This window comes from Aptenodytes forsteri, unplaced genomic scaffold (genome assembly GCF_000699145.1).
Source record: "Aptenodytes forsteri isolate BGI_AS27 unplaced genomic scaffold, ASM69914v1 Scaffold290, whole genome shotgun sequence".
NCBI lineage: Eukaryota > Metazoa > Chordata > Aves > Sphenisciformes > Spheniscidae > Aptenodytes > Aptenodytes forsteri.
Window position 1 is genome coordinate 952,546 of NW_008795244.1, and position 21,077 is coordinate 973,622.

Consider the following 21,077-nt stretch of genomic DNA (forward strand, 5'->3'; position numbering starts at 1 on the left):
GAGCGCAGCCCCCTCCCCGGCCCCGCCGTCCCGCCCGCAGGGGCTTCCTGGCCGCGGAGCCCCGCTGAGGCACAGCCCGGGCCCTCTCTCACGCCCCAGAAAGGCTGCTGGCCCCCATGGAGGGAGCTCAGCACCGACGACCCCCGGGTTCAGAGCAGCCAGCCCCAGTCAGACCCCAAACCTGCTTCTCCAGAGCCTCCCACCACCCCCAGCCACCCACCTGCACGCAGAGAGGGACTACTACAGCCTCTACCCCAGGGAGGCTAGGCCTGGCCCGTTAGCGGGTTAATATGGACATCTTAACTGGCCAGCTGGTGACAGCAAACCACCACAGGAGCACTGCAGTGCTCGTCTGCCTTTGCTGGGCACGCTGGCAGGGGTCAGCTCTCCTCCCCGGCTCCCGGCCACAGAGAGCAGGAGGGCTGGAGGGCACCAGCCTTGGAGCAGCGGTTCAACATTTGTCAGGTTGACAGGCACGATTTGTTTAGCCCTGATTCCTGAGGACAGCCAGTCTTAGCTTGTACTGACAGCAACATCTCCCACCGTGACAATTAAACCCATCCCTGTGTCTGACTGTGACAGGGAGGGGGGTGTTGCGTTGCCTGGATGAGAATTCTTCTCTTTTTTTCTCTAGAATGGGTTTTTTTCTGAGCGTGACCTTGGACTTGGACCAGAGCTTCCCGTCTGGAAGTCTGCAAAAAGCCGCGGGTCCCTGGGCAGCCATCGGGCAGTGTCAGCGCAGAACTGAACTTCCCTGGGGGGAGAGGACGGTCCCCAGCCAGCACGCTCAGGCAAGGCCAGGTCCTGGGGAAGCTGCAGCCAGGGCTGGGAACTGAGGAATACGTCAATTTTAAAATGTGACAAAGGGCATTCATTTGTGGTGCTCCGCTGCCGGGACATTCAGGAAGAGAGCACGGGGGACAAACATCCCTGTTAAGAGCTCAGCTCTGACATGGAGACTTGAAAATGGGGTACCCTTGGCCAAGGGGTGTCTTCAGGGTCTGGCTATCTTGTCTGTAACTCTCGTGCTGCCCAAGACGGGGGTGTTTAAGAAACCCTTTTGCAAAGCTGCACTCTTTTACTGTTGTTGTTACAGTTAAACTACAGCAGGACAAACTCCGCAGCCAAAGGGGATGGTACACCTGCCTGAGGACCTCCCTGTGCTGCCAACCTCAGGAGGGGACGGTCCAAAGTTCTTTCCCCCTCACAGAAGTTGTAACTGAAAACATGGTTAAAGACGGTGCCATAGATGTTTCCCCTGATTCTGTGGGCCACAGGGCCTGGTTTGGGGAATAACAGCTCTAAAAGGGGCAAATAAAATACTTCTGAAAGTCTACAGGAACGTGGTTCTCCTCAGCTTCTCCTGCAGACCACCTGCCTTGCCCTGGCCTTCCGTCAACCCCAACGACACATGTTTCTGCATGGCCCTTTGGTGGCACATCTCAGACAGCAAGCTTGCCCGCTGCGGTCCCCTGCTCCTGTGCTCCCCATGCAGATTGGCAGCGACTGTCTCTTTCACAGGCTAAACTCTCTAAGAAATAATTGCTTATCCCAACACATGATGCTTAATAACCCATGGTTTCAAAAGCCATAATTACATCCTCGTCACAGAAGGGTGATGCTGCTGCTTGCCGTCTGGGACGAGTACACAAGCTTCTGGCTGGGGCACGCTCAGGTCTGTAAGCTGAAGAGTTAAATCTCTTTGGGGGCATTTGTCACAGCCCTTCCTAGAAAGCTTGGAGCCGGGGAAGTGAAGGATCACTCCCTGGTGGGACGTTGCTCTGCCACATTGACACTAACGGATCCAGAGCATCCGGAAGCAGCCGTAAGAGCCAAGTGGAGGATGTTAAGGTAGCTGATGACTTAGAGAACCATGAAATTAATGCAGTAACTGAAAGAGGAAAGACACACGTAGCCTATATACTGACGCCAGTTGTAGAATAATTACAAAGAACAATTCAGCAGTGGTGGGAGCCTGTTTCCCCCGGTGGGGATATAGGCAAGGAGCTGTGCCGTTCCCTGTGCAGACCAAAGGCGAGCGGCATTATTCGAAGTCCGAGGCTTGATCCCTTGGCTGCTCCCCAGCAGCCTCCCCCTGAGGCTCCCTGCTTCCCTGCAGCCTCTCCAGTGCCAGGGTTGCCTTCTTCTCTAGAATGGGTTTTTTTCTGAGCGTGACCTTGGACTTGGACCAGAGCTTCCCGTCTGGAAGTCTGCAAAAAGCCGCGGGTCCCTGGGCAGCCATCGGGCAGTGTCAGCGCAGAACTGAACTTCCCTGGGGGGAGAGGACGGTCCCCAGCCAGCACGCTCAGGCAAGGCCAGGTCCTGGGGAAGCTGCAGCCAGGGCTGGGAACTGAGGAATACGTCAATTTTAAAATGTGACAAAGGGCATTCATTTGTGGTGCTCCGCTGCCGGGACATTCAGGAAGAGAGCACGGGGGACAAACATCCCTGTTAAGAGCTCAGCTCTGACATGGAGACTTGAAAATGGGGTACCCTTGGCCAAGGGGTGTCTTCAGGGTCTGGCTATCTTGTCTGTAACTCTCGTGCTGCCCAAGACGGGGGTGTTTAAGAAACCCTTTTGCAAAGCTGCACTCTTTTACTGTTGTTGTTACAGTTAAACTACAGCAGGACAAACTCCGCAGCCAAAGGGGATGGTACACCTGCCTGAGGACCTCCCTGTGCTGCCAACCTCAGGAGGGGACGGTCCAAAGTTCTTTCCCCCTCACAGAAGTTGTAACTGAAAACATGGTTAAAGACGGTACCATAGATGTTTCCCCTGATTCTGTGGGCCACAGGGCCTGGTTTGGGGAATAACAGCTCTAAAAGGGGCAAATAAAATACTTCTGAAAGTCTACAGGAACGTGGTTCTCCTCAGCTTCTCCTGCAGACCACCTGCCTTGCCCTGGCCTTCCGTCAACCCCAACGACACATGTTTCTGCATGGCCCTTTGGTGGCACATCTCAGACAGCAAGCTTGCCCGCTGCGGTCCCCTGCTCCTGTGCTCCCCATGCAGATTGGCAGCGACTGTCTCTTTCACAGGCTAAACTCTCTAAGAAATAATTGCTTATCCCAACACATGATGCTTAATAACCCATGGTTTCAAAAGCCATAATTACATCCTCGTCACAGAAGGGTGATGCTGCTGCTTGCCGTCTGGGACGAGTACACAAGCTTCTGGCTGGGGCACGCTCAGGTCTGTAAGCTGAAGAGTTAAATCTCTTTGGGGGCATTTGTCACAGCCCTTCCTAGAAAGCTTGGAGCCGGGGAAGTGAAGGATCACTCCCTGGTGGGACGTTGCTCTGCCACGTTGACACTAACGGATCCAGAGCATCCGGAAGCAGCCGTAAGAGCCAAGTGGAGGATGTTAAGGTAGCTGATGACTTAGAGAACCATGAAATTAATGCAGTAACTGAAAGAGGAAAGACACACGTAGCCTATATACTGACGCCAGTTGTAGAATAATTACAAAGAACAATTCAGCAGTGGTGGGAGCCTGTTTCCCCCGGTGGGGATATAGGCAAGGAGCTGTGCCGTTCCCTGTGCAGACCAAAGGCGAGCGGCATTATTCGAAGTCCGAGGCTTGATCCCTTGGCTGCTCCCCAGCAGACTCCCCCTGAGGCTCCCTGCTTCCCTGCAGCCTCTCCAGTGCCAGGGTTGCCTTCGGAAGGCAGGCAGCCGTAGGGCGTACTGTGCATGGCGCGGTGGACAACCTTGGGAATGCAATTGCAGGTGCCTGGCAAGTTAAAAGCTCTATAAATCTCCTGCTTGCAATGGTGCAGGAGCTGGAGAGCAATATGCTTATAGGTGGTCTCAGATGAATCCTGGAACAGAGGGAGTGTGCCCAAGAAGGAGAAAATGTTGACAAAAGCACAATTTCCACTGCTAAAATTAGTTTTCCCCTATCCCAAAAGCCAGTTTCTGCAAGTGTCCAACACACCTGACCCACTGGCCCCAGCTTTGGCCGAGCCACTGGGAACAGACCAGGCAAAATCCCTTTTGCTGGGATTTATGAACAGATTGATTTTGCTCAGGGCCAACTGGCTGTGCAAAAGCCTCTTTAAGGCAACGTCTCACCTTTTCGCCTCTCCCCAGAAACCCTACCCTACTTTACCGTGGTAGTTTATTCCCGTGTTCGCTGTAGGCAATAGACTTTTGCCAGTTTATGCTTGTTGAGGCTCTGGCCTTAAAATAAAGCCTTGGACCAGGCTGAGTGGATAGCCAGCAGCAGACTCTGCAACCTCTTGGCATGAGGGAGGGCAGCCGGCAGGAGCGTGGGTCTTGATGCCAGCACACTGCAAAGCACCTGAGTATTTCCTGGAGCTAAGACCTCCCCTTCCTGCAGGGCAGCGACCGGCACTAGCCCTTGCACCACGCCGCATGGGAATTATTGGGTGTTAAGGCAGCAGTTGTAGTTGTTCACTCGGGGACAGGACAGGATCAAGCAACAGATCTTTAAGGGAGAAAATGGTCCAGTTCCCTGCTTGAAACCATTTCTGCAGCTGCTCAGCTGGCGCCAGGGCCTGGTTGGGTCCTTTCCCATCAGCCAAACACTGGGCAGAAACAAAAAGGGATCACACTGTTCAGAAACTATGGGTAGGTTTCATTTTGGTACCTAGTCCCCATCTGAAGGGATGCTAAAGAGGCTGTGCTGCAGAGGAAAGGCAGGCTCCCGTGTCTGACGGAAGCCAGGCAGGGCACTCACCACTGCGTCTTGCAGAGAAACGTGTTGGTGTGCGCATGGCTGCCTGTGCAACAAAAGCTCGCCCTTTTCTTGAGGCCTGTGAATGATTTTCATTCTTCCTGATGCTGGAAGAAGTTTTTGCCCACACCAGTGCCTGCCTTATTGGACATGTGCCCATCTTTGTTCTGAGCAGCAACTCGGGAAGAGCAGATCTGTGCCAGGAACCGAACTGGCTTTGCATGAGGAGGTGGTTAGCGCTGTGACACCCTTCCCCGTCAGTGCAGCAGCAGCTGCAATCCCCCCCACAGCTCAGGTGCTGCTGAGAAACTAAGGAATAACAATGGAGCATCTGCAGGTAAGACAGAGACACATTGGTACTGCTGCTAATTAGCCACCCACAGCAGGGCTGTGCCATCCCACACCACCATCAGGGTAGTATCTGTAAGTCCAGAATCTGTTCGCACAGGCATGTCCTTGTGTCAGGCTCTGAGACTGCTGCTCATGTATTAGCAGGTGAATTTCTGATGGCTGAAGAGGCAATGCTTCCCTTTCCGGGTAGTCTCTCCTTGCTTTGAGGAAAAGAAAAACCAGTGGAAGGGTCCTGATGGCGTTGAGAAACTTTCCTGCCTGTTTGCCCTCATTGTGCTTCCACATCTTCCTGCTGTCACATCTCTTGTGTTCCCGCTGTACGTTTTTAGCCTACTAAAAATTAATGCATTTCATGAACCATTTATGCTTGGGGTTGTATCTGGATTATATACAACCTGGTCACATCCTGACTTCTGGTGGCCCCAGTTCTTTCCCACTGCACATGGATACTTTGATAGAAAAATTACTGGCTGGGCCACCCCCAGTATTGTAGCATCTGTTACCAAGCCTGCATCTGCTGTGCGGAAGGCTACTGCAGCAATATCATTCCTATTTGTGTTTCTATCTCTTAGTTAAGCACTTAAGCAATTTCTGTCTGTAGCCAAATCTCACTTTGGGAGGTACAGCAGCACCTAAAGTGTTAGTGAGCGCTTGTGGAGGAAACATTTCTCAGTCCTTCCCCAAGCTAATTCTTCCAAAACCATTTGTGGTTTTCCAGGTTATCGTTTCTTATTTCTCCAATACTTGCCGCCTCAACAACTCCATGGTATTCTCCCATCTATTTTGAATCCACTTTTATCCTTAATGAGCAGCCTCGTAATGCCTGCCTCCTATCCCAGACTGAAGAAAAAAAAAGGGTCTTTGGACCTATTTCATACTGCTCTGGATTTTTTGTCCAACACAAAAGGCCCAGAGGATTTTCTCAAGGAGCTGCAATCTTAACATGAGGCCCTGTCAAGTCCTGTCGTCATTCACTCCATTATTTACTAGGGGAAAATGAAAGCAGATGCTCAACTACTGGGCCAGCTGTTTTAGATGCAGAAGCAAGCTATCTCAAAGTCAACTGCTGATAAAGATTAGGGCTGACTCTCAGCTCAGCTGCACAACATATAAGCGGAGCACCCAACTTTTGCAAGGTACTCAGAAACACCCAGAGTAGAACTTGGATCAAAAGCTATCCAAAAGTAAGGGGAACTATAACTGAGACCTTAAAAAAAAAGCCTCTAAAGCCATTAAGGCACCCAGTTGCACTGAGCTACTTTGAAAATTCCTGTCGTAAATAATAATAATGATATTGTAATAATAATGATGATGAAGAAAATGAAAATAGGGAAATAAAACAGATCTCGTTTAACAGTACACTAATCAACATTGCTTCATGCTTAATACAAAGGGAAGGAAATTAGTTCTAATAAACTGTACTTCTATTACATTAGAGAATTATTAATGCTGTAATCACAGCTGCTGAATCACAACCCTGTGGAGAGCTGATGCTATTCAGGAGATTTTCTCCTGTTGTTAATTAGTCATCTCAATAAACCAGTGCTCAGCTCCATAGGTGTAAATACAAGGGGTTGCCTGCTGATTAACCACATAAGATTGTGTGTGTTAGACTATAGGTGAAACCAAATGCCTCCTGTGGTGAAACGTCAGGAGGGGCATTGCTGCCGTGGCAAGGTGCCCAGAAGAAGTTCAGAGGACAGGTGTGGTCCTGCTCAGCGATGCACAACACGCATGCCCAGAGGCCCAGGCGTGCTGGCAGCAGCATGCTCCCATGCAGGTATCACTGCGTAGGAACTCGTGGAGATCTGCCTGGTCATGTCAGCAGCAATTTTCTACAGGCTTTCATTCAGCACGCCTTTTCTCTTTGCTTTGTTAAGGCCTCTGCAATCCCAAAACATCTCCATTTTAAAATCCAGATGTAATCCTAAAACATCCCACTTCAAGGTATCTGGCACCATCAGCTGACCTGTGCCCATTCCTCTCCTGACTCTCACCTCCTCTCAAATATTCTCTGTTTAAAGCCCATGTTTCCACCTGCTGCAACACAAAAGCTGTTCCTGAGGTACTTGCTGGGGACTGCTGACTCCCGAGCCGACCATTTGCCATCTGATTTTTGGAGCTGCCATAGTGCTGGTTCCTGAATCCCCCCGTCACGTTCCTATCCCCAGTGCAGGATCCGCCGTGCTTTGGCAAGCTGAAGGCGCTCTTTCTCTTGGGCAGCCAATGGCTTGAACGTCTCTTTGCCACTCTTTGCATGTAGTTTTCCATTAAAACCATTTAAGCAAGACCCAGACCTAGTGCCTGTGCCCAAACCTGCATGAGCCTGTGAAGTCAGGGCATTGCAGCTTATCCAGCTTTCCAGGACTATGTCCTTGGGGATTCCTAAATCCACAGGGTGCTATAATGGGACCTCATTATACTGCATGCATTTGGCGGTGCAAGTGTTCTGTGCATTTAATCTTCCACAGGGATTTATTTGGGGAAATGAAAAGATTTCTCTCCAAGAGTAGAGACTTTCCCTGTGCAAAGGCTTCACTTCCCTGAGTCCTTTGGGCTATGGCACGAGTGCCTGCAAGCAGCATCCCAGATGAAAACATGGCTAGACCATGACAAAAGTTGTCACAAAAGCCCTTTTTAATCCAGGTGATGCTTGTGTTCACTTGAAAGAGTTTCCCTTTCTCACCCACCTTTGCTGTGGTTTTGAGTGCTGGCAAACCCACAAGCGGCTGTCTGTAGCAGGCACAGAGTCCCACATACCTCTGTCTGTCTGCTGCAAGTGGCTCAGGGGAGGATTTAATCACCTCTCACCTTCCCTTTCCCTTTGCTGGAAAACGATTCCTGTCCCTCATGTGGCTGCTTTTACAGTTCTTGTCTCTCCAGGCAGGATGACTTGCTCAGCCTAATAACCTACAAGTCATTCACTTTGCCTGAATCCTATCATTAATGGAGATTTCCAGAGATGATTTATAAAACATAATTTCTGGTGTTTATGAGGTATTTATTAGCCACAGTGAAATGCTAACTAGTAATTAGTAGCTTATTCTTATCTCAGCTAGCCACGTTTGCTCAAAGGCAGATATCCCATTTTCAGACATTTTCCAAGCCTTCCAAGGTTTTGGGTGGATTACCATTCCTCAGCCACTGTCCATCTGAACCCAATTAGGTGGTTGTGCCTGGGATCTTGCCCTTTTTGGCAGGTCTCTCTCAACCGCGGAGCCCAGCCTGCCAGCTGTGTTTTACCCATGTTAGGCAGCTGAGCAGGGCTCAGCTACGTGCCACCTAGCTGGGCGCAGAACCAAGCCCAGGCCAGCATGAGCTAGAAGGCAGCTCTTTCCAAGAGGTATCTGTTTGATAAGTAAGGTGATATGAAAAGCCAATGGGCTCCTGTGTTCGGGGAAGGATTTCTGACTCTTCTTGAGGGAGTACAGTAGGAAAGAAGCTGTGAGTTGACTTAGCAGAGGCAAAAGAGTGGGAAGGTCTCCAGCCTCCTTGGAGAAAGGATGGAGAGGAGAGAGACACGTCCTGTGCAACACCTCTGTCTTGGGTGGGACAGACCGATCCAGGAGGGACATGGCCACGAGATGCTGGTTCAATGCCTCGCTGTCAGTCAGGATTTGCTTTGGCTGGAGCTGACAACAACCGGAGAAGTTTTAAATGGAAGTTTTAAATGGAAATCAGCTGTTTGTGAGAGCCCCCCTGCAAGGCAGAGCACAGAGGAAGCAGGGGGAGGGGCACCATGTGCTGCTTTGCCTGCTGCTGCTCCGGAAAACTGCCCAGGGAATGCCTGGAGCTGCAAGCTGGTGCAGGACAGTGGTGGGGAACCGCAGAAGGGACGGGTGAAGATGGTCAGATCCCTCTTCTGTAGTGATTTTGCCAGAGATTGTTTCTGTTGTGTCAGGACTCCCTTGGGACTTGCAGGGATTGCACAAGAATGTACTTTCCCAGGCTACCAAGCCCAGGCAGTGCTCCTCACTGCTTTTCTACCCATGTTTAGGGTGGTAAATCCCCCTTTCCCATTGCTTAGCAAGCATAGGGGACACCCCACCAAACTTCACTGGTTTCCTTTAGAGAGGAGGGAGTCTGCAGGGTCTGCTCTTAACTTCGTCCTGGAGCTACATGGCTGAAATCATGCAGGTCGATGTTTTTGGGATGGAGGGAGAGCCTTGCTTTAGGCCCACACATACAGCCCCTGCCGCTGCCTCCCCCACGCTTGCTCCTGGCAGGGAGGATGAGTGAGGGGTGCTCATACCTGAGCATGGATGGGGCACCCCAGAAACAGGTTTCATTTAAGGTTTGACAGCCCTCAGCTCACATGTGGATTCCCACACAACCTGTCCTTACCCAGACCGCAACAGCGAGCAGCAGCCAGGCTGAAACTGGGCCAGAAAACAGGTGCTTCGGGCAATTCCCAATTAGAAACCGATGTATTTCACTTCCTATGCAGCTACAGAGGAAGTTCTGTGAACTCCAGTTCTGACCTCCTGAAGTTAAAATATCCAGCTTCTGGGTACCACTGAGGCACGGGACAGCACTAACAGCTCCCGAAGGCCCTTAGGGTCTTGCTGGGGGTTGTCCAAGTGACCTGGGGTACAGCAGCAAGCACAGCACCCCAAGGGTCAGGGATGGGCACCCATCCTGCTTTGTCCTCACTGTGCTCCATTTCCACTGCTTTTCCTCTGGACCCCACCAAGGCTTTCCTTTTCTTGTGGGAGATGGAGCTTGATATCCCCAGCCAGTACAGCCATCTTCTTAATATTGCTTTGAATGTCATTGATTCCTATGGAGAGGTACGAGACAGCAGCTGAAGGCAGAAAAAGGATTTTCCTCTGGAATTACATAAATTATTATTAAACCAGAGGATGTGTGTCACTGGTGCATATTGCTTATCAGAAAGGATGTCTCTTCCCAGTAATGCCGACACTTGGGAGTGCAGTTCAGCCTGTAAAATATTTATTAGAAAATGTTCCAGAGTGGCTTATCTGTTTTTGAGACATAACATCCATCTCATGAGCGAGCCTCGTCTGTACCTGGAAGAGTGCCCTTCCTCTGGAAACTCTGGAGGGCTTTAAGCACAACAAAACAAGGAGGGAAAAAAATAGAAGAAAACACAAATGCCTGCTATTATAATGGATATAAACTTTCCTTGACTTGAGATAATGAAACAGCCAAAGGATAGGACAATATTTAAACGGTTTCAGCAAGGAATTCACTGCATGAAGCCATCACACGTCAGCTCAGCTGAGTCAGAAACAAACACCTGACCTGCAGCCTGCCCGCGAGTGAGTGGGGAGCATGGGCTCTGATGTCCCCCAGCGCTCGGCATGGCAGCAAGGAGGGATAACACACCAAAATGCTTGCCCGATTGAAATCTGCAGAGGAGATTTGGGAAGCCGTTGCCAACCAGCACGATCTTCAGAGAGGCTCCTGCAAGAAGGCTGGATGCCACAGAAGGGGGACTAAATGCATTAGCTTATCTCAGCCCAGTAATCAAAATTAATGGCAGTAAAAGCAAGCCCTTCCAGCGGGATCTGAAAGAGCAATTCATGGAAATGCCTCAGCAACACCTATCCAATTAATAGCAGCAAACAGAGGGTCCTGGAGCAGATGCCATCACAGCTGGGGCTGGGGGGGGAAGCAGAGCAGGCACTGCTGGAGCAGCACTGGCAGCCGGAGGCAGCTGAGCCTCTGCTCCTGCTTGGGGAAGGCTCGCCCTGTGCAGCACCAGCTTCAGACCTACCTCTTACACATGTCAGAGATGGAGAGGTAGAAGGTGCCAACAATTATAGCCATGGTAAGATCTTGTGTTTTATTTAAAACTCTAGATCTAAAGCCTGAAGTGTGTATTGATTTCCTATAATAGTCTGTGACAAGGGAAAATCTCAAAGAGCCATCAGCTCTTGTACAGTGTAATGTCAGCTAAGTAGGAAAGCAGACCCATGACACATATCTGTGTGCCAACCACAGAGCAAAATCCTTCCAAAAATAAATCTGTTGCTGCTTATTGCTTATTTTACCCCAGTAAAAATACACAAACTGTGTCTCATCTTTGAGAGCAGGAGTGACAGTCATTTACAAGAACCGGAGCGGACGTGAGCAGCAGTCCCCAGCTCTGTACATCTCATCTCCTACAGTTCAGCCTCCTGCAATTCTTTCCCCGGCAATACAGCCAATGCTTCATTTTCATCATCATGAAATCCCATACAATAGCCTTGGGCTACAGGATTTGTGGTGGGAGAGGGGATGTGTTTCAGTGTCCCACAACATACTAATCGTCTGGGGACTGCTAGCAGCAGGTTTAAAAGGGACAAGGAGAAAATGCCAGCACCTCCCTCTCCCCAGCCAGTGCTCATCAGCACCATCAGGCCTGGGGACAATGTCAGGCCGCTGCTGGGACACTCAACCCCCCCCAGTCACAAGTTGCTTCTTCCATTTTTAAGCTGGAAAACACAGGCCAGATCTGTCCCACAAGCCTTGCTGCTGGAGCTTGTGGCCAGCAGGCATGCGGTGAGACACAGCCATATAACCTGTAGTTGTTTTTGTCACCCTTCCCTGAGCCTTCTCTAGATCTAACGTACCCTTTCAGAGGGGTGAGCATCGGGATCACAAGCCCAGTTCCCCCAGTGCCTCCCAGAACATCACTGCAAGTATCACAGCACAGACTTCTTGTGGCTCCTTTGCTGTCGATGGGTCCCCCAGGAGGGAGGGAGCAAAGGGAGCTCTGGGCATTGCCATCACCCCACACTGAAGTTTCTGTCTGAAGGCAGATCAGCCCAGTGCTGCACGCTTACGCTTCACCTTGCACAGGCGTGGTTGGGAGCAAAGGAACGGCAGACAAGGCTGCGTTGGAGTCTGCTGCAGCTCCTTCAGTCACAAACCAGTTTTAGAGCAGATCATTTTCATTCATGAAATCCCATACAATAGCCTTGGGCTACAGGATTTGTGGTGGGAGAGGGGATGTGTTTCAGTGTCCCACAACATACTAATCGTCTGGGGACTGCTAGCAGCAGGTTTAAAAGGGACAAGGAGAAAATGCCAGCACCTCCCTCTCCCCAGCCAGTGCTCATCAGCACCATCAGGCCTGGGGACAATGTCAGGCCGCTGCTGGGACACTCAACCCCCCCCAGTCACAAGTTGCTTCTTCCATTTTTAAGCTGGAAAACACAGGCCAGATCTGTCCCACAAGCCTTGCTGCTGGAGCTTGTGGCCAGCAGGCATGCGGTGAGACACAGCCATATAACCTGTAGTTGTTTTTGTCACCCTTCCCTGAGCCTTCTCTAGATCTAACGTACCCTTTCAGAGGGGTGAGCATCGGGATCACAAGCCCAGTTCCCCCAGTGCCTCCCAGAACATCACTGCAAGTATCACAGCACAGACTTCTTGTGGCTCCTTTGCTGTTGATGGGTCCCCCAGGAGGGAGGGAGCAAAGGGAGCTCTGGGCATTGCCATCACCCCACACTGAAGTTTCTGTCTGAAGGCAGATCAGCCCAGTGCTGCACGCTTACGCCTCACCTTGCACAGGCGTGGTTGGGAGCAAAGGAACGGCAGACAAGGCTGCGTTGGAGTCTGCTGCAGCTCCTTCAGTCACAAACCAGTTTTAGAGCAGAAAGAGACTCTGGTCCCAGACTTCTCCTAAGAAAACGCAGAAAGTGGTCTAATAAGAAAAACAGTTGAACTGTTCCAACCGAAGTCCATTTGCTGACCTCAAGAACTGTGGTCCCCAGCTCACCCACAAAGGTCTACCGTAACCCATTTCCCTTCTCCTACTAACTTTGGCTGCTCACAGCAACACCAGATAGCCTCTTAAGAAACTCAGGTAGATTTTCCCATTCTTCTCCAGTTCTCACTGTGTCCCTGCCCGGCGGTACAGAAGCACGAAGCTCCTGGGACAGCTCGGACCCTGAGCAGCACTTTGCAGGTAATAGGAACTTCTACACATAAGTAAATTTCTCACATTTTTAGGAGGTGAAGGATTTATTTAATTTTTTTTAATCTGGGTGAAAGCCCTGTTCTGCTGGCAGCAGAGGGCAGCAAAGGCCTGCCAGGGCAGGGCTGCGCCCCAGCCAGGGAAGAGCCTAAATAGGAAACCTGGGAAGAGAGGCCGCGTGGGAGGGTGGCAGTGGTTTTACAGTTATTTAAAATTCATGAATTTGCTCTTTTGAAATTCATTAGATCCTGAAAGTGCTGTACTACCTCTAGTTTGTCTTTGAGCAGCCCTAGTTCCTCGCCATGGCAGAGAGGCTGTAGCCAACACAGGCTGCAGCAGAAATGGAGCCATGGGCTCTGCCTAAAACTCAGCACCCCAGTCCCCCTCTCATGTACCATTTTATCAAGGCAGCCCCCATTGCAATGGGAACTTCAAGCTGTTGATATTGAACTTCATCTGTTGTCATCAAATTTTCCATTACTGCTTAAGTGCAAGTCCTGGGAAACCTTTTATTTTCCTGGATAATAGACAGAAAGACAACGTAGGGGAGAGCAGGCTCCGAGCAGCGGGTGGCAGCGCCTTCAAATACGGCAGCAGATGGAGGATGCCGCCCAAATTGATATCGCAAGTGGGGTAATAGCCAACATGCAAAGTTCACAGCAAAGCTGTGACAACTCTGGGGCTGGCAAGCAGGGACAGGCAGGTCCAGGGGACAGAGCCCAAAGGAAAACCCAACGGTTGGGCCCTGCTGTGGGAGCAGACTTCAGCTGCCTGGGGCAGGTGGGAACGGGGGTGCTCAACACCCTGGTCCTGTGGGCAAGGGGAGCTGTAACCTCTGCGGCAGGAGCTGCAACCAATGCTCCAGAGACAGGGCAGAAATGGCTCTGCTAACAATTAGTCCTAAAGCAAAGGTTTTAAAGGTCAAAAAGCCATTAGCATTGAAGTACCATGTTTCTGCACCGCAAAGTATTTGGAGAGAGATGCTGGAGAAAATTGTCCAAGTGAGTCAACCGTTTTCCCCAGCAACAAGTTGTGTGACTTGCAACTGCCTGAAGTAGAAGATCAAATAAAAGCAAACAAGATCACAGCAGAAGAGCTATGATTTCTCAGTCAGTGAACCAGGCCGATGACAAATCCACAATATTGTGTATTTTATTTAAACTAACAAAACTACACGTTTTCCAGGTTGCTTAAAGCATTCTGTAAAAACTGAACTCAACCTAAACAAAAAAGGATATATTTTAATAAGACCCAGGGACTATTTTTGAGACGTATGAGTAGGGCTTAGGAATTAAGAAATAAAAAAACCACACACACACGCACGCATACACACGCCCCGTAAACAAATTGTTAGTGTTTGACACAAAATTTGGTTTTAAAGCTGCAATTCCCCAGTTGTAAGGAGCCTTTACAAAATGCAACGCTATACTAAGCTGTAAAAGAAACCATGGACACATCTATCGGAACAACATAAATATCACGTAAGAACCCAACGTAAAAAGGATGTTAAAGTTGCAAAGTCGAGCACTCAGCCAGGAACATGCCAGAGTTACGGTGATGTGCGTTAATTTAATTCACTTTGTAATTGAACAACTACTGCAAGTAGGAACATTGCTTGGACTTATTAGCATTTATTTTCCTTATGTAAATTGCTTACAAGTTACATTTTGCCATCCATGTTGAAGGTGCAGTCCCAGCACTTATTCCACATACAGTAAGTGTGCCCCCTTCTTTTTCTTTTTTTTCTTTTAAACCACATTTCCTTTCAGTACAGGGACATTGTCATCCCAGTTTACAAAAAAACCCCCAAACTTATAAAAAATTATTAGTGTTCCAGTTCAAGTATCCAAAATCACACCTCCTTAAGTAGTGTTCAGCACTTTCTGTGCTACAGTGATTTCACGTGCTCAGACATAGCAGCACACAAGGGACTTCACCCAGAGCAATGCATTCAGCATTCTTCGGCTCTGACCCTGCATCCCGGCTGAGACACTGCCCAGGGGCAGGGGGAGCTGGGGATCCTGGTGAGGGCAAACAGAACAATGAACAGAATTGCTTTCTTTTAAGAAAATCCTATAGTAGCTCCAATTAACAAAAATGGAGCAGCCCTTCTGCAGATGGGGTCTGCCTGGTGTGCTGCACCCTGATCAGAGACCCGTTGGGAACTTGGGGTTCCAGCAACAAAAAGGATGCAAGATTATCTACACTACCCTCTCTTTCTTCATAGTGTTGAGCTCTAATAAATGGTATTTTAAATGCTACTACAGAGTGCCGTTCTTACTGGGATCGTAACAGCCCAGCACCTCCTGGTGCGATTCGTTTGGCACAGTCAGCAGCCCCAGTGAGAAATCCCTTCTGGGAAAAGGCTGGTGAGGAGATGGGGTGCCCGGCCAGCCCTGCATGCGGTCGAGGGGCAGTCGCTAGCCTTCTGGCCCCATTCCTTGGTCAATTGGGAAAATAAGGAGGAATTATTTGAATGCCTCACCCCAGCTGAAGTATTGACTTGTCTCAAGAAACATGGGGAAGGGAAAGCAAAAAGCAAGGAAAGTTGGTGCTGTATTTGGTTACTAACATGCTTGAAATGGTGACAGGGATGGTTAGAGCTGAACTGAGCTGCCCCTCTGGAGCTGCAGCCCCGTGCAAACAGCGGGGTGGGTGCACAGGAGTGTACAGGGCAGCCAGGGACGGGCATCACCGAGTACGAGCTGTTTGCTGGGGTGGGAATCGTGATGAACCAGCACCTCCTGGTGCAAACCAGAGCCCTAGCTGCATAGCCTCAACTCCTGCCCAGAGCCCCAAACTCACGTACAAACCCGAATGTGACAGTAAAGCCAGCATGCAATGGGCTTTAATTGCATGTCATAATGCATACATTGGCTAGAGATGGATTAAGGTTTCATAGGTGATCTCACTTCTGGTATTTCCCAATTATACTTTCATTTTGCAGCCTTAATACTCTAACAATTGATATGTAATTTCAGAAGTTTTAAGAATCCAAGGACAACGTGTCCCTTTTTCCAGGACAGTGCTTCTACCGGTACCCGCAATGACTGCCTGTCAGGGGCTTTGGAAACTTCCCCTCTCTCGCTCATCTCTGACCCTTCAGCAACAGACAGCAGTAGCAGATTCTTATCTCTTAGGGACAAAACTGGGAGGTTGAGTTACATGTTACTAGCAGTTAACACAGACATTTACTGTGTTAGCTAGACAGACATTTAGTGCCAGCTAACGGGGCCCTCTGGATCCTCCAGGCCCTGGACGGTGTGCCCTGAGCAGCACAGACCCTTCTGGCCATGCTTCTTCCCACACACGCCATTAACACTTCTCTTAACTGGTCCCCAGCATGGTCCAGTTTAAGCCTCCACCCCAGATCAGTTCCCAGTCCCCTTGCACTGCCAACAGTCTCACAGCCAGATCCGCCCAGGCACAGCATGGGGGTGAGCGACCTCATCGTCTGCTTTTGCTCTGAAAAGCAAATATCCACATTACTGTGTGACAAGAGGATTTTTTTCAAGTCTGATAATTCCTGGAAGAATCCAGCTCTGCCAAGCGTGCTCCACCCCAGCAGTGCAAGGAGGAGTGGGATTGCCCGGCGTCCTCTGCCCAGCTCACAAGCATGCAGCTCACCGAGAATGCACCGTCCCTCCTGTGGCCTTTCTCTTCTCTCCATGGCACATAAGCAGCATAAAAATGAAGGAGATGTAACAAAAAAGTAAGATGGAGGAGGACAACAAGAGCAAGGGAAGACAGAGGGGCTGATAATAGGCAGGAGCTGGCTGCAGGACCAGTACCTCTGGGAACTCGGGACAGGAGCACTCCTTTCTCCTGCAACTCAGCTCAGGCATCCAGTTTTTACATTCCCCTATATTTAACAAACAGCTGTAAAACCTACTGAGAAAGCATGTTGCTGCTTCTACTAAAATCTTATATTTTACACTCAGTCTACTCCCTTTCCCAGCTGTGTTTCAATCAAGTGACAGAGGTTTGCTGCAGAGTTGCAGGGCTGTACTAAAGACCTCAAACAAGGTTCAATACAATTACAGATCGTGGAATTAAATGTTTTTAAAATGAGGCTTTAGTTCCTCGCCCCCCAGCCAACACGTTGTTTAAAGTTGCACACAAGAAGAAAACTTGAAGTACTGAATACGTGCTCACCGACTGAGCTCCCTGCACCACCTTTATGCACAGGCACACAGTAGCCGAATAAAAACTGCCCAATGTCAGCTCTGCCCCTTCCTAACTTCTGAATGTGTGACTTTGCAACCTTAAGGCTTTTCTAGCAGGTTTTTACGTGCTTGAGTGTAACACAATATACATATCCCTCCCCCCAGAAATAACTACACCATATTAAAGAGTTTACAAATGTTCTGCTCAGTGTCATTGCTCTGTGAAAATACACTAGATACGGGGTGCTCGAGAAGCAAGTTAGGTCAGAGAGATCTCCTCCCAGAGGGCGTTGTGGTGTCCTCTGCTCTCCACCCCAGCCTGGGTCCCAGCTGAGGCCATCTCAGCATTACTCCTGAGCCTCCTTGCGAGCCAGCTTATAAACCTCCGTCGGCCCATCCACGTGGGTGATGGTGGTGGTGAGCTGAAGCTCTTCCCCACTGTTTACTCCCAGGTCACCTGAGAAAGTTATTTTGTTAGCCTGGTCTCACAATAAATATTTGACAATTAGAAAGCAAAAGACTCATTTTATTCCCTCCAGGCTCTCAGGAGCTACCTGAGCTATGGACTATGCAACGTTTCTATAAATGCTTTTGTTTACAGTTATTTAAATACAAGCATATCAGTAAAGGACAATTTCTGTGCTACTGAAGACTGCTGATAAAGGAAACCAACAGCATTGCCATTCTCCACTTGCCCAGATTTTTATTTTCTCCATTCCTCATCCCTCCATTTGAGCTACACAATTACAACTGGGCAATGCTAAAAAGTACAAAAACCGTCTAGAAGGTTTTAGACAGCCTTTGCTAAATACTCAAACCTGTCTAACCTAGTCATTAATTAAAATGTCTGCTAGGAAAACCAAACCATTATTTGCATAACATTTCAATGTGCTGAACGTGTACTTTGGCCAAAAAAAAAAAAATGCACAAAGGGTATCACCCAGTTTATATCGCTTTCTTCCCATGGCAGCCTTCAGATCATTTAGATGCATTTACCGTTCGACTGGTCTTCACCATAATTCTTGTGCGACGGCGCGTACAGGAACATCAGGGCAAAGACGTAGAGGTTCCACATCCCGTAGATGCCGGTGAAGAAGGCGCTGTTCACTTGTATCGTTATGTCCCCCCACTTCCAGTGGCCTTCGGTCACCTGCCCAGGAGAAAGCAGACACGCACGGGCCGGTCAGTTAAGACCAAATTCTGTAAAAATACAGAAGCGACCCCCTAAAGCACTAAGAGTAAATTGACAAGAACAGTGTCAATTCAACAGGATCGAGTAAATGGGGTATAACAGATTCAGTGATGCAGAAGTCAGGCTAGGATTCTCCTCTTTAGCCTTAAATCTGCAGGAAAAAAATGATCCTTACAAAATGATTGCATCAGGAATTCTTTAACTTTGATTTATCATTCTTAAAAGTGACAATTTCTCACATCCTGCGATATATCCCTGCTGTAACTGATGTGTTCAGCAAAGATTGCCACATGAAGGGCAGTACCTAGGAGACAACTAGCTACATCTGAAAACATTAGACTTCTATAAATAGACCTTTTATAGAAGGAAAACCAGCATGAATAATGCGAAGACCTAATGTGCTGAACGCCTTCTTGCTGTTTCTGTCTTACGAGAGGGGCCTAGGCTGACAGCATCAGCCTTAGACATGCAGTGATTTGTCAAGATTTACGAAAATATCAATATTAGTATTACTTGAATCATCAATATTAATATTACTTGAAGATATGCAGACTGTTCATGCTGAAATGTTGGCTTTCCATTAAAGAAAAGACATAAGGGGGAAAGACGAAAGCTAAACTAGCTTGAAAAGACTAGCTGGACAAGATTGTTTGCATTATACCCATACACAGTGACGGTTATGGTCACCAGCACTCAATGATGAATCAAATTGCCAAGTGACATTTCTCAAACCATTGCTTCAGTCTAACAGATTTTTATGAGCAAAATCATCTGCTGCTGTATTTTGCATTGGGACGCACCAGGTACCCCAAAGCATAAGTGGTGCAGTGAGGGAGAAACTGCTCCTGCACCCGTAATTCTGTAATACTGGACTTGCGAGGCTGTACCCACGGCTCTCCTGGAGCTACAAGCTGCCTATGCTTAGGAACAACCAGAAATGACATCTTTGAAATAGATGCAATCTTAAAAGTCACTTGGAGTAAACCATCAAAGCACATTTAAGTAGCAATATAAGCTCATTTGTACAGAGAGACTGCATCGTAGCTCAGAATAAATAGGTATAGATACTGTTGGAAACAGCAGGGTTGCAAAGTCAACCCAGGGAAGATTGAATTCTGTTATTTCTCTGTGGGCATACAAAGCCACTGGATTCTTTCAATGTGAACAGAACATTTTTCCTCTTGCTGAGTTCTCAGAAATAACTAGACCGTGTTGGCTGATATTTCAAACAGCACAGCCCCAAACCTTACCGTGAGCCAAAGGCCTGTGTGAAGGCTTCAGCCTAAGCAATTTTATGGCAGTGCTTCAAAGAAATGAAAACAACTTCTTAAAAAGCAACTTATTATCAAATCTGCTTATAATAGAGATGCCTTGTCTGAACAGCAAGTGAGCCGACGTCGTTAGCGGCTAGGGAATCAGAGGCTGATGTTCTCAGACAGAGCTGAGTTTCGTCACTCACCTGGCTCACAATGAAGAAGATGACTGTCATCGCTGCACAAGCCAGGGTAATAAGCATCAGGAACTTGAACCTAAAAATCAGTCCCTGTTTAGAGAGAAATGTCACTGGTCACATTAACAGAATCCACAAAACCCATTTTTGTTTTTAGCATATACAAGACACACGTATTAAAAAAAAAAAAAAGGCAAAGAAAAAAAAGGGTCCAACCCACGAAACCCCAAAGCAAAACAACCTCCGCCCACTCCTCTGCGCCGTGTTCACGACAGCCCATATTCTCCGCTCCCCACACGTCTATGTTCCTCCCGGATGCTCTGAGTGGGGTGTGCATGTCTGGACAGCTCTGGCTTTCCATTACATTTGCTTTTGTGACTGATTTACTGAGAGTTAACGTGGAAGAGGAGGCATGTCAGTGTAAGCCGTGGGTTTCATCCACCAGCCAGCCTGATAGCTCATAGCTTTTCTTAAATAAACATCTGTGGAGAGCTTGCACGGCTTAGCAAGACGAGTCGGTCTTTCTACAGCACAGGTACTGGTACCAGACTAATCCTCACCTCCACGGTCTGTCTGTCTGGAAACTGCAGCGATTCTCAACGCTTGTCAAAACTACGCTGGCTATTACAGAAGAATGTAGATTATAAGACAAACTATGGCTCAAGATCACTTGGTTGGGAACCTGACTGCATACCATAATTGCTTTCACTAGTTTTACATTTTTACTTACAAATTCTTTTGGTTTTGTTTCTGTGTGTGTGTTTTTTTTAACCTGTTTCTGGAATTTTGGTGGAAATGTCAGTGTCTGCGTAATGACTATGCCACACTGTGACAACAAATGACTATTAATTTAACTCTTCCAGAGCAGATTCATGCTTGCTAGATGTTTGTATGTAGAGCACAGCTGCAGCAGCTCTACAATACGAACTGAAGTCCTGTGCCTCTTGCTAAAGGGAAAGATGGAAAAAATGCTCAATATCTTGTTCAAATTCTCACAAGTCCGGTTTTCCATTTTTTCATGTGCATTCCTGATGGGTGATAACTGGCCTGTTCAAATCAGAAGTGACCACCATTTAACAGAACAAAATTGGTGATAAATATTTACACACCCATGGAAACAACAGGCGCTCTCAGCTTAAGAACTTAAAGTGAGCTCCTTGCATTTTGCGGCGGATAAAGACAGCTAGGACAGAAACAACATACAAAATCATGGGCTAAAACCGGGGATAATGAGCTGAACATGTCGCATTTTGATCCTAGTGGGACAGTTTCCCTCCTGCAACTTGGTGAAG

The 21,077-nt window shown here is 48.5% G+C and overlaps 1 protein-coding gene across 1 annotated transcript in view; it reads right to left on the reverse strand.

Moving 5' to 3' along the window:
* Positions 1-14,104: 14,104 nt before the first annotated feature.
* The window catches only part of WLS (wntless Wnt ligand secretion mediator), a 41,645-nt gene continuing 34,672 nt past the window's right edge, over positions 14,105-21,077 (reverse strand). Inside the window, exons 10-12 of the mRNA XM_009278737.2 lie at positions 19,795-19,878; positions 18,140-18,293; positions 14,105-17,600 (exon numbers count right to left, since the gene is read on the reverse strand). Of these exons, the coding sequence (XP_009277012.1) occupies positions 17,491-17,600; positions 18,140-18,293; positions 19,795-19,878 (348 nt within the window). The 3' untranslated portion in view covers positions 14,105-17,490. The remainder of the gene's footprint in view (positions 17,601-18,139; positions 18,294-19,794; positions 19,879-21,077) is intronic.